This window comes from Panthera onca, chromosome E1, assembly GCF_046562875.1.
Source record: "Panthera onca isolate mPanOnc1 chromosome E1, mPanOnc1 haplotype 2, whole genome shotgun sequence".
Lineage (NCBI taxonomy): Eukaryota > Metazoa > Chordata > Mammalia > Carnivora > Felidae > Panthera > Panthera onca.
This window is the reverse complement of record NC_138352.1, coordinates 58497592-58510370: the sequence shown is the minus strand read 5'-3', so window position 1 is coordinate 58510370 and position 12779 is coordinate 58497592. Positions and strand designations below refer to the sequence as shown.

At 50.7% G+C, this 12779-nt stretch overlaps 1 protein-coding gene across 1 annotated transcript; it reads right to left on the bottom strand.

Moving 5' to 3' along the window:
- Positions 1-8857: 8857 nt before the first annotated feature.
- On the bottom strand, positions 8858-10817 carry ARL4D (ARF like GTPase 4D). Its single transcript, XM_060645974.3, has 2 exons — positions 10725-10817; positions 8858-10151 (listed from the first exon to the last, which is right to left on the bottom strand). The coding sequence occupies exon 2, from the start codon at positions 10055-10057 to the stop codon at positions 9452-9454; it is 606 nt and encodes a 201-aa protein (XP_060501957.1). The 5' UTR covers positions 10058-10151; positions 10725-10817; the 3' UTR covers positions 8858-9451.
- Positions 10818-12779: the final 1962 nt, after the last annotated feature.

Genomic DNA, 12779 nt, shown 5'->3' with positions numbered 1-12779 from the left:
AAAGGATGACTCAGTAGCCCCAGCTTCCTGTAGGCTCTCGAAGAAACTCAGCATTTTATCTTGAGTTTCAGATAAATCTCCAGAAGGGAGAGGGCAGCATCAAAGGCAGGAACAAAGGGCTGGTGTCAGGATTGAGTTGGGGGGTGAGGGGGGAGAGACAAAGAACCAGACCAAGGGCAGATAAGGGCTGAGGCTGAGGCCAAGAGTAGAAAGAGAACTGGGTTGCCAAACAAGGACAGCAGTCAGGACTCAGGCTTGCCCAGGGCAGCTCTCCCTTCTCGGTCTCCGCCCTGAGTGGATGCCCTTGATGCCTCGCCCAGATTCCCTCCACTGACTCCGACTATTGGTCCCAAAGTCTCCCGGTTGCTCCTTCTCTAGAGACTTGAGCAAGCGGCAGCCAATTAGCTAACTGAAGGGGTCTAAAAAGCTAGGCTCTCTGCCTCTCGGTGGGGGGGGGGGATCCTTTCTGAGGTGAATTTCTCCAACCAGAGCTTCCCCACAGGATCAAGCTGACATTAGACTCCAACTGTGAGAGTACATCCTTGTGTAGCCCCTCCCCTGTTCCCTCCTGCTTCCCTCCCTCCCTTCCCCCCCCCCACCGAAAATTTGCCTTCAGTAAACCATGTGCCCACTGAATCCCTGTCTCAGGCTCTGCATCCAGGAAACCAGATCCAGGATGCCTTCCTTGTGTACAAATCACACCTTAGCTCCGGTGCCTAGGATGGTGTGGCTATGCACAATAATGCTAACTATTATATTGTATATGGTTGTTTGAAAGGAGTCATTGGAGCACGTGGGTGGCTCAGTCGGTTAAGTGTCTGACTCGATCTCATTTCAAGTCATGATCTCACGGTTTGAGGGATTGAGCCCCGAGTTGGGCTCTGCCCTGATAGTGCACAACCTGCTTGGGATTCTGTCTCTCTTCTTCTCTCTCTGCCTCTGCTGTCTCTCTCTCTCTCTCTCTCTCTCTCTCTCTCTGTCTCAAAATTAAAAAATAAACTTAAAAATAAAAATGGAGTGATCGACTGGACGAATGCTCAGGATGGGAGATAAATGGGTAAGGGTTTTATTGTAGGACTGTCCTCCCCCCACCACACACACACACAGTGTCACACACAAGGTGTTAACCTGATCCCCTTGGCTCATCCCAGTACATCTTGTCTGCATCTAGGCCACCTGCTTATGTATGTGCAAACTCAGGGGCAGATAATCCAGTTTGTGGATTATCCAGACCCCTAGCTGGCATCTTCCCATTGCCTGCCTGAGCCCCTCTCTTTGTTCCAGGATTTTTGTGCAGGGGAGCACGTGGGAGGTGGGGGGTGGGGGTGAAGGGGGCGCGTAGGGTTGGGCAGAAGAAGGCAGAGGGAGGGCAAGATGATGAAAGCTCAGTCAACACTGCTGCTACTGTCACAGCCATCTGGTGAGAGATCAGAAACTACTGGATAAAATCACATCAGGATTTTTGTGTGGATTCCAGGTAGCTGGGCTCCACATGAAATAGATATTTAAAGGGCTTTAATAGGGGCGGGGCACCTGGGTGTCTCAGTCGGTTGAGAAGTTGAGCGTCTGACTTCGGCTCAGGTCATGATCTCATGGTTCATGGGTTCGAGCCCCTCCTCAGGCTCTGTGCTGACAGCTCAGAGCCTGGAGCCTGCTTCGGATTCCGTGTCTCCCTCTCTCTCTCTCTCTCTCTCTGCCCCTTCCCTGCTCACATTCTCTCTCTCTCTCTCTCAAAAATAAACATTAAAAAAAATTTTTAAATAAATAAAGAGCTTCTGTGGGGCACCTGGCTGGCTCAGTTGGTGGAGCATGAGACTCTTGATCTTGGGGCTGTGAGTTTGAGCCCCATGTTGGGTGTAAAAGTTACTTAAAAAATAAATATAAATAAATAAATAAATAAATAAATAGCTGTTTATAGAGTGAAAACACCCTGAAAGAAGCTAGGGAAATCACCTGCTAATAACTAGGTTGGCATCATTGAGAGTCACAGTTTGAGAAGATGTTTTAAGATAACCCAAGATATGCCAAGTCTTCACCTATCCTAAAAGCTCTTCTGATTTCAGAAGAAAAGAAGAACTGCGGATCTCCCATTCTTTTCCCCCTACTGCTCCTTCCCCCAAATATTTGGACCTGCATTGTCAGTAGAAGTTGAATATGAACCATATCTGTAATTACAGAATTTCTGGTAGCCATATTTTTTTAAATTTTTTTAACGTTTATTTATTTTTGAGACAGAGAGAGACACAGCATGAACGGGGGAGGGGCAGAGAGAGAGGGAGACACGGAATCGGAAACAGGCTCCAGGCTCTGAGCCATCAGCCCAGAGCCCGACGCGGGGCTCGAACTCGCAGACCGCTAGATCGTGACCTGAGCTGAAGTCGGACGCTTAACCGACTGAGCCACCCAGGCGCCCCAGCCGTATTTTTTAAAGGTAAATAAAAACAGGTGAAACTAATCTTAGTGAAGTATTTTCTTTTTCTTTTTCTTTTTTTTTTTTTTTTTGATGTTTATTTTTGAGAGACAGAGCATGAGCAGGGGAGGGGCAGAGAGAGGGGGGGAGACACAGATTCCGAAGCAGGCTCCAGGCTCTGAGCTCTCAGCACAGAGCCTGAGGCGGGGCTTGAACCCACGAACCAGGAGATCATGACCTGAGCCAAAGTTGGACACTTAACCGACTGAGCCACCTAGGCACCCTTATTTCCTTTTTTATTTTTTTTAAACAAAGTATTTTATTTAACCCAATTAACCAAAAATTATCATTTCAACATATACTCTACATAAAAAGTATTAATGAGATATTTTGCATTATTTTCTCTAACTCTTCAAAATCTGTTGTATTTCACACTTAGAGCATATCTCAGTTCAGTTCAGCCGCATTTCCAGTGCTTGGTCACCACGTGTGGCTGGTGGCTACCATATTGGACAATGCAGGTCTAGAGTTCCTTGGGGGGGTCCCTTTTCTGTCACCAGCCCCACACTCAGCTCCTCTGGGGTGGAAGAACGGGAGTCTAGTTTGACTATCCTGGCGTGACCTTGGGAGGAGCTGAGGTAGGAGAGTGGTAAACAGACTCTGGGGAGCGTCCTAGGTCAGGAAACTAATTACTGGGAAGGGAGGAACAAAACTATGTCCATTAAACTTCAGACTCAAGTCTTTTCTCCTGAGTTCTCTCCTAGAGCCAAGAAAGTGCTCCAAAGCCCATGGTCCTCCAAGTGCCTTGTTAATCCAAATATTTAACTTGGATTCCAAATCTGCTTCTTTTCCTCACCTCTTCCAGGAAGGCTTCCCAGATAAACTCTCCCACTTTGCTTGATAACTTTTCTCCTGGTTGCTGTCAGTATTTATAGAGTAAAATCACTTCTTCGCTGAGGTGATACCCTAATTCTCCAACCCTTGAATGGACACCCCACATTCCACAGATATGAGATGAGGCCCTACAGTGTGCCCACCACTGTCCTAAGGATGCAGTAGTGAACAAAATGAATCAGGGCTGTCCTCCTAGAATGAATGGCCTGGAGATGAGGGCACACAGCCAACAAACTTAAAAAAACAAACAAACGAATAAGGTACTTTCAGAAAGTGATAAAATGAAGGCAGAAAGATCATGAAGGAGTTCCCCAGCCCACCTTGTACTGAGAATCATAGAAAGTGAACCAGAGGGGTGCCTGAGTGGCTCAGTCGCTTAAGCATCCACGTCTTGGTTTAAACTCAGGTCATGATCTCACAGTTTGTGAGTTCAAGCCCCGCATCAGGCTCTGCACTGACAGCGTGGAGCCTGTTTGGGATTTTGTCTCCCTGTCTCTCTGTCGCTCCCCTGCTCTCTCTCTCCCTCTCTCTCAATATCTCAAAAATAAGTAAATAAATGTTTAAAAAAAAAGAAGCAGAAGCAGAAGAAAAAGAAAAAGAAGAAAAGAAAAAAAGGGGCACCGGGGTGGCTCAGTCAATTGAGTGTCCAACTTCGGCTCAGGTCATGGTCTCATGGTTCACGAGTTCAAGCCCCACATCCCGGCTCTGTGCTGACAGCTCAGAGCCTGGGGCCTGCTTCGGATGCTGTGTCTCCTTTTCTCCGCCACTCCCCTGCTTGTGCTCTGTCTCCCTCTCTCTCTCTCTCAAAAATAAATAAACATTTATAAAAAGAAAAAAAAAAGTAAACCAGAAAAGATCCAATACTGTCTACTCAACCCCCTCACTTTACAGATAGGTAGACTGAGGCCAACGGTGGGGTACTTTCTGAGGTGCTGTCTGGTCAGACTGGTGGCTCTGTTCCTCCCCCCTCAGCCTGGAAGAGTTCCAGAGAGTGAGTAAGCAGTTCTGCCTTCTCACTCCCTAAGGATAAGAGTCAGCATCTGGAATGGAAGGCAATGGATAATCTTGCAAAAACAAACACAGTCAAAAGCACAAAACCTTACTCTCAGCAATCTTTAAAACCCAGCTGTCATCCCTGGGCAACTCCACCAAAGTGCTCACCAGATTTCATAGGAGGGGGTGGAGGAGCTCAAGAGATAAGCCCTCCTGCCTTCCCCACCCCATTCTGCAGGGGCACCGACTGAAGATTAGCCCAGGCGCCTGAATGGACAGAGAAGTGGTGTCCCAAACAGCCCAGAGTGGTCAATGTATCTAATACTTCAGGCTTCTGTTCCAGGAGTCCATACTCTAAAGCAGCTGGTGGGGGTCCCCACCAGAAGAGTAAGTAAGGGTCACCCTGGGGGAGGCCCAGGGTCTCAGTGGCCCTTCTGCCAACTGAAGAGCTCCTCTCCATGCTCCCTTTAGAGCATTCACTTCTTGTCTCAGCCCGACTCTCTCCCTGACTCGCCAGGATTTATTTCAGGAGATGTTTCGCCCACTCTGCCTGACGTCTGTGAGAAGCTGGGTGCTGAGGGAGTCCTCACCATCTGCCCCCCTCCGCCATCAGCCAGGCAGCCCCCCTGGGGCTCAGTTCCCAGACCAGGAAAGTCAGCCCAAGCTCACTCCCACGCCTGCAAATTCTCTGCCAGGTGGCTGGTGGTTTTATTTCTTATCTCCCCAAAAGCAAGGGCATTATAATGTCCACCCCCATACACACCCCCCTCCTCAGCTTGAAGAGTCCTTGAAATCTGGGGACGGAGGATGACGGGGCTGGATTAAAGTTCCTTACCCCCAAACCCTCTCTACATACACATTTTAGCAATGCCTATGAAAATCTGAGCTACATAGACCCTTTGATACAACGATTACATGTCTAGGGATTTATCTTACAAGAAATAGGTGCAAGGGGGCGCCTGGGTGGCTCAGCATCGGTTAAGCATCCGACTTCAGCTCATGTTATGATCTCATGGTTTGTGGGTTTGAGCCCCATGTCAGGCTCTGCGCTGAAAGTGTACAACCTGCTTGAGATTCTCCCTGGCGCGCGCGCTCTCTCTCTGCCCCTCCCTGACTTGTGCTTTCTATCTCTCTCAAAATAAATAAACTTAAAAAAAAAAAATATGTGCAAGGTGGTCCATTGCTATGGACACACTATGAATGTAACAAAAGGATTTAATTAAGAAATGATGGTACATTCATACAGTGGGATCTCGTGTAGTCATTAAAAAGAATGAGAAAAATCTGTATGTCCCAACATTGAATGATGCCCAAGACATAAATAAGAAAAGTGAAACTGTACTACATATGCCTTCTGTAATTCCCCGTGTGGTTGTATAGAAATACATACCTCTTTTGTATATGTAGAGAAAAAAAATATCTGAAAGACTATGTATAAAAACCTGTCCCTGACATTCAGCTAACTCTGAAATTTAGATTATGGTGTTCCTCGTTTTCTTAAGTTTCTTTCACAAAAAGATCTATTATTTTTGTAATCAGGCAGAGGAGGGAAAGAACAGTAAAAAATTTTTGAAAAAAAAATTTTTTTAAGGAAGGAAGAACAAATCCTCTCCTCTGGTTTAGCCAGGGGAGGAGGTCCCATGATTTCCACCCACAAATGCCCCAGCTGATGGCCTTGTAAGTGATGTGCGGCTACAGACTACCCACCCTTTACAGCCCAGTGCTGGCCTGGGTCTCCCTTACTGCCTTCACTCCCTCCCTTCCCACTGGCCTCCATTCAAAGCAGGCCTGTGCTCTCCTGTTGGAGAACACACTGTCCTGTGTACCCCGGGTGCCTCAGTGGAATCTGTGCCTCCCAATCCTTGCTGGAGATGTCCATCTCAAGGAAGACTTAGGGTGATACACGGTCAGCATGAAAGGAGGGTGGGGACTTCTGGCCAGATTTGAGGCCAGAGTTCTGCTGGGCTTCAGAGATAAAGCTTCTAAACTCCTCAGGAAAGGGACGGGGAACGGAAAGCTGGCCCTTAAACTAATCAGGGAGGGGACCGAGGGAGGGAAGGAGGGAGGGAAGGGGAGGTCGGAGTTCTGAGTTGCTAGACTTTTGCCTATCTCCTATCTGTCTGGCCCTGGGAGGATGAAGAGTCAGCCTGAGAGGAAGGATCTGGATGTGCCACCGAGTAGCTGTGTGTCCTTGGGCAAGTTGCTGCCCCCTCTGGGTCTTAGAGATTTCTTTCCTTCCTCTTTGTTTTTTCTCTTCCTGGAGCACATTCAGCATAGCAGGACTGGAGAGGGTTTGGGAAGATGAGGGACCACTGCTATCTTTGCCTGGGGATGGGCAACGCACCAGGCAAAGTGCCCAGTTGAATTTTACCATCCAGCTTGTGTGGGGAGAGGAGGTGGCTGGTGGGGGGAGGGCAGCCCAAACTCTGGGCCCATTGGCTTCTTTCGACTCCACCCATAGCCATCCAGCCCCCAAACACCACTCCGGGCCCCCTGAGACCCTCTACCCTCAGCATCTCCTCAACATCCATCTCAGAGCCTCAAAGAAATTCTACTTGATAAAGAAGCTAGGACAAGGAAACTACAGCCTACCCTCAACCTTGATCCCACCCCCATTCCAACCCTGTGGCCCAGATCTCAAAGCATACAGAATCTCTGGGGCAGGATGGACCAAGACAGGAGGCTGATTCCGAAACTCCTGACCTTCCACCCAACCAGAATGGAGCTTTCTAACCAGAATCTTCCAGTGCTCCCCTCTCCCCACAATCCCTTCAAAGCAGCTGGCTTCTCCATCTCACTCTCTCTGCTAATACCTCTTCTTCCACCCCCATCAGCTGGTCAGGCCAGAGGGATGTGGGGAAGAGGGGGGACATCCGCAGGTCTGCTGTGGACCATGGCCCTTGCCTGGGGCTGGAGTTTGGGTGAGCAGACAACAGTTCTCATCAGATAGGGAGGTCAGGTGTTTGGTGGAACCAGAACCAGGGGTTGGCCCCATGGAGGCCCCTCTGCTGGGGGGGGGGGGGGGGGAGACATGTGTAGGTTCTTCCAGATCTGGAGACCTCAGTCCCCCAGGTGACCAGAAATGGAGAAAAGATGTCCTTTTGAGACAAAAGACCATTATTGGGGTGGATTGGGGAGAGAAGATCTCCTACCAAGACAGGCCCCTCCCACCAGGTCCTCTCTAGTCTGTTCCTGGGCTGCAGGAGAGAGGACTCTGCCCTGAGGACTGAGTGAGATGAGTCACAAGCGTGTGCAGAGAGGGGCCAGGTAGCACGTGTGCCCGGCAGAACCAGCCCAGCAGCTCTGTCGAGCAGGCCCCGCACTGACGCACACTTGGGCACCCTTCCGGATCGATGCATACCCACCCGCATCCTGCCAGCCGTGAAGGGGAGACAAATCTGAACTGGCCCAGATTCCACAGCAAAACTCAGCTTCTGCTGGCCCTCGCTAGGAAGAAGCAAGTTCCTTAGGAAGTCTTCCCGCAGGATAGGATTGCCAGCACCTTCTCGTCCTCCCTACGTTGTTTATTTGATTCTGGAGTGGGGACTCAAACCCGCTCTGGGGATCCCATGTTTGCACAAAGGGTAAGGCTGAGGAACTGAAGGGCTGAGGACTGGAAAGAATTGTGCTTGGTATTTATTCACTACTCCCATCCCGGCTTAAGAGGGTCTGATTGTTCATCATCTCAGACTCAGCTGGCCCTGGGTTTGGTGGAGGGGACGGATTTGAAAGTCTGGGCAGAGGCCCTCGGCCTCTAAAACATTAGCATTTTATTCTTATCACTGCTCTTGGTGGCCTACACCTTCCCCCTCCTCCCCGGGGGGTGGGGGGGTGGGAGTCTAGCAGTCCACATTCCCACCAGGCACAAACACCCACTGCTACTACAGCCCCTCTTGTGGGAACAGCTACCATTCCCAGAGCTGAGCAACTCACGGCTTAGTCACCAGGGCCAGGCTGGCTCAATCCAGCCCAGACCTCCCCAGCACCAGCCGCTGCCACTGCCACCACTGGTGAGTTGCAGTCAGCAGGACTGAGCACACAGAGATGGCTTAAAGCCAGGAAGGAATTACTTTCCATTCTCACAGGATCCCCAAGGTGGAAAAAAAAATCAGATCAGCCTGATCTGGGAATGGGGCGGGGGGGGGGGGGGGGGGGGAGGGGGGGGGAGGGAAGGGATTTGCTGGGGAGTGGGGGAGGATGAGAACAGAATGGCTCCTTGAGGATTTACCTATATAGACCTAGAAGTGTCCCCAAGGACCAGCTGTTATGAGGGGCAAGTAAGAGCCAGAGGAGGAGGGGAGGGGAGGAAAGCAGGAGAAAGAAGGGGTACCCCCAAAACTGCAGAAATCAGGTAATAGCTTGGGAGGTGGGAGGGCGTTTCAACTCCATCTACAATTTCCACCAGCCATCCCATAAACACACAATCTAATTTTTAGAGGAGTGTTTCCTTTGCAAGTTCAGCTTCAAGATAGGCTCCCCCTCCCCATTCCTGCCACCCACATAGAAATCCAGGACTACTCCTGGGGCTAGGTAAGGAGAGAGAAAAATGCCAGACCAAGGTCAGAGCTACAGCATCATCAGTCTTTAATAACTTATATGCAAATGCTAAAAAATAGTTAATAATAATACAGAGGACACACACAGCTTATAAAAACAGTTGTGGATCTACAAATGTGGAGGGGGTCTTGGCACATTCACACAGACACAAAAATAAAGACTATTGTGACTAGCATCCCTAGAAAAGCAGCCTGCAGAGACACCCCAGTTTGGGGGGGGGGGGTCAGGGGAGGGATAACCCTCATTCATCCCAGATGCATTCTCCAAACAACCTTCTTTTGCCCCAAAACATATCTAATCGAAAAGCCAGAGAAGAAAAAGAAGAAATGGGGTCGAGGTAGAGTCACAGTTTACATTTAAGCCTCCCCAGTCCTGCAGCCCCCATTTCTCCGGAGGTGAGGATGCAGGAAGGACATGAGACCTCCCCTCTCCCATCCCCTCCCCAGTGCTGCACCAAAACAGGACCCCCCAATGTGCTCCTTGGTCCTTCACTGAGGTGGACAGGTCCCGCACCCCAGAGCTGAGTGACGGGCCGCACGCTCCGCCTGGCTGTCCAAGTATGGAGACCCCTACTGCTGAGGAGGGGACAGCCTCGGGTCACCGTCTCTTCTTGCCTACCCGGGCTGCCTTCTTCCTCTTGAGGATCATCTCATACAGGCGTTCAAGGCCCGGCTGCAAGCCCAGCCCATCCACAGCGCTGCAGCCTTGCACGTGGGTGAGCGTGGCTGCCGCAAGCTCTCGCACTGCAAGCCTCTTCTCAACCTCTGCCGCGCTCAGTGCCCCAGGCTGATCCTGCTTGTTGGCCAGCACCAGCACAGGCACACCCTGGTTGTCCGATGCCCGGCTGATTCGGTGCAGCTCCACCTTGGCCTCCTCCAGGCGCTCAGCCTCGGTGGCATCCACCACAAACACCAGCCCATCTGTCCGACGTGTGTAGGAGCGCCACAGGGGCCGCAGCTTCTCTTGCCCCCCAACATCCCACACTTGGAAGGTGATGCTGCGGGACCCTCCCAGGGGCACCCGGATCTTCTCTGTGTTGAAGCCTTTGGTGGGGACGCTCTGGACAAACTCCTTGAACTTGAGGCGGTAAAGGAGCGAGGTCTTTCCTGCAGAGTCCAACCCAATGACCACGACGTGCAGGGCCTGGAAGTGGGGCAAGAAAGAGGAGGCAGCGGGCGCCATCTCTGTCAAGTGGTTCCCCATGGTGAGCTGCAGCTAAGGTACAGGTCTTGGGGCACACGGTAGAAGCAAGGACGTGGCTTCGATCTGCAGGCTCTGGAGACCACAGCTGGGTTATCTGAATAAGGAAAGGTCATGGGAGAAAAAGGGGGACATTTAACAATAAACACGAAATTTGCAACTTCTAGATCCTTTCCTAAATCTGCCGCCCATCCTTCTTTTTTAAAATTCCATGTTTTGTTTTGTTCTGTTTTGTTTTTTAAGCATAAGCAGCTACAAGTGTAACAGAGGTGCTCCCGTCTCTCAGGGGCGATGAGACCTAGAGAAACCCCCGGGTCCTGGACACAGGTGGGGGGTGAGACCTCGACGGTTGGCTTCCCAAGCCTCTTCCCCGAGCTCTCGTGGCGCGGTAGCAGGCGCACAGACCCTTATTCCCCAGGCGAAAATCTTCGCAGGAATGGGCAGGTCGGGCAGAGCTCCCAAATTAAGAGTTAGGGTACGGGCGCTGAGAACAGAGAGTAAGGCCCGTTCCCACCAGCCCTCCACGTCCCCAGGCAGTTGACACGCCTCTCCTTACACCGCGACCCCCTTCCCACCGTCCCGTAACACTTCGCCTGGCTCGGATCGCCGACTCCAGCTCCCCAGGTCCCGCACCAGGGCCACCTCAGCACCGCCAGAACAGCCCCTTTACCTTCCGTCAGCGGCACTCTCCCCGCGTCTCTCCGGACTAGCCACCCGACTCCAAGCGAACCACCCCGGTGGCCGCCGCCTGCGCGCCGCCACCGCGCCGCCACCGCCGCCACTGCGGAGCGGTCCTGGGACTCGTCCTTAAAAACCCCCTTGACGTCACGCAGCCTGGGCCAATCAGCAGTCCCGCGGCAGCGGGGAAGGGCGGGGAGGGGCGGGGCAGGGAGATACGTGCACTGCAACCCAGACAACACATGGATGGACGTATGGTCAATTGGTGACCGTTTTATTTGATCTCTTCTACCATATTCTAATATTTGGAGGTAAACTCGGGATGGAAAATGGGAGAGGCAAATGTGGCAGCGTTTAACTAGGAAGGAGAGGCGAAGAGTTTAGTACTCTATATCACGGCATCCTCCTCCCCGAGAGAGAGAGAGAGAGAGAGAGAGAGAGAGAGAGACACTCCACATGTACACTCCCTCCGCCAGGGTCTACTGGAGATACTGACGAATCTTACTTCTTTATCTTTCCTAAGTCAGTGTTCAAACCTGTGTAAACCTGGAACCTCATAAGACAGCTTAAGCCTAAACCCATTACCACTGTTTATCCTCACAGCAGCCCGTGAGGTGGGGACTGGTGCTGTCTGCATTCTACGGGGAAAGAAAATTGCGAAGGGTTCAGTGACTTGTCTTAAGGTCGCCTAGTCAGGAAGTGGCTAACCTAGGAACTGAGTCTGGTCTGGGCCCCTGATGGCATAGCTATTCGTTCTCTCTCATTAAGGAGGCTATAGGTTAGGCATCCTGAGCAGAAATCCTTCAGGTGCTGGTTAGAGTGCTGACCAGAAGCAGATACCCCAAGGGCCCCCTTGTTCAAATAGTTAAAGAGAGAATTCTTCACTCCATAGGACTTTATTGACCTCATTCATACTGTGTGCTCTGCCAGAGAGACTATGGGAATATAGCCTGGCCTCATAGGGTTCACACTCTAGTGAAAAAAAAAAACAAAACAAACAAAACAAAATAAGACTGGCCACTGCAAGGAACACTGGACCTTTGTAAATCTGAGATATGTCCTTGTAGGACTTCAGAGGAGAGACAGACACTGTGAACTGGAAGCTTTTGGAAAGGTTTCTGTAAGTTAATGAGTCCTGTGTGGGATTGGTGAGGAAGAGACAGGATTGAGTGGCATCCCCCAGCCATTTCAGCCTGATACACTCCGGGCAGCCCTTAAAAGGAGATGTCACCAGGGGACAGTGTGACCAAAAGAATATCAGTGATGACCCTCAGGGAGGTAGGTTAAACTGAAGGAGGGGAGGAAGATCAAGGGAGAATAAGATTGTGACTTGAATATTTCCATTTTTGCCAGGAGGCTGGATTCTTACATTTATTATGTGATTCAATATTAAGCTATTTTAAAGGTTATATTTTAGGGAGATCAGAAAAAGAGTGGCGGAGGGGGTACCTGGGTGGCTCAGTCAGTTAAGCATCTGACTTCAGCCCTGGTTATGATCTCACGGTTTGCGGATTCGAGCCCTGAGTTGGGCTTTATACTGACACTGAGAAGCCTGCTTGGGATTCTGTGTCCCTCTCTCTAGGCCCCTTCCCCTTGCGTGCACTCTCTCAGGCTCACACACTCTGTCCCTCAAAATAAATAAACTTTTAAAAATGTTTAAAAAGGAAGAAAGAAAGAAAGAAAGAAAGAAAGAAAGAAAGAAAGAAAGAAAGAAAAAGAGTAGGGGAAGTCACAGCTAGACGGGAGGACCTAGCCGTTTCCTGCCTGCTAACCTCCCATCTGTTTACCACCAGACTGCCTTGTGACCTCCTTCTTCCCCTCCCTCCTACAGACCCAGCCACCTGATGTCCCAGCAACGCAGGGAGCCTCCCTGAATCCCTGAAAACATCAAGACCTTAGGAAATTAGCATCACGTTCCATGTTAGTGTGTGGCAGATTGCCACTGGAGCTAAAACACAGAGGTGGCCTCTGTTAGGAAAGGGGAAGACAGAGTAGTCCACGAAGTTGGAAACCAGTACCGTGTTGAGTGGCCACTGCATGCCAGGCT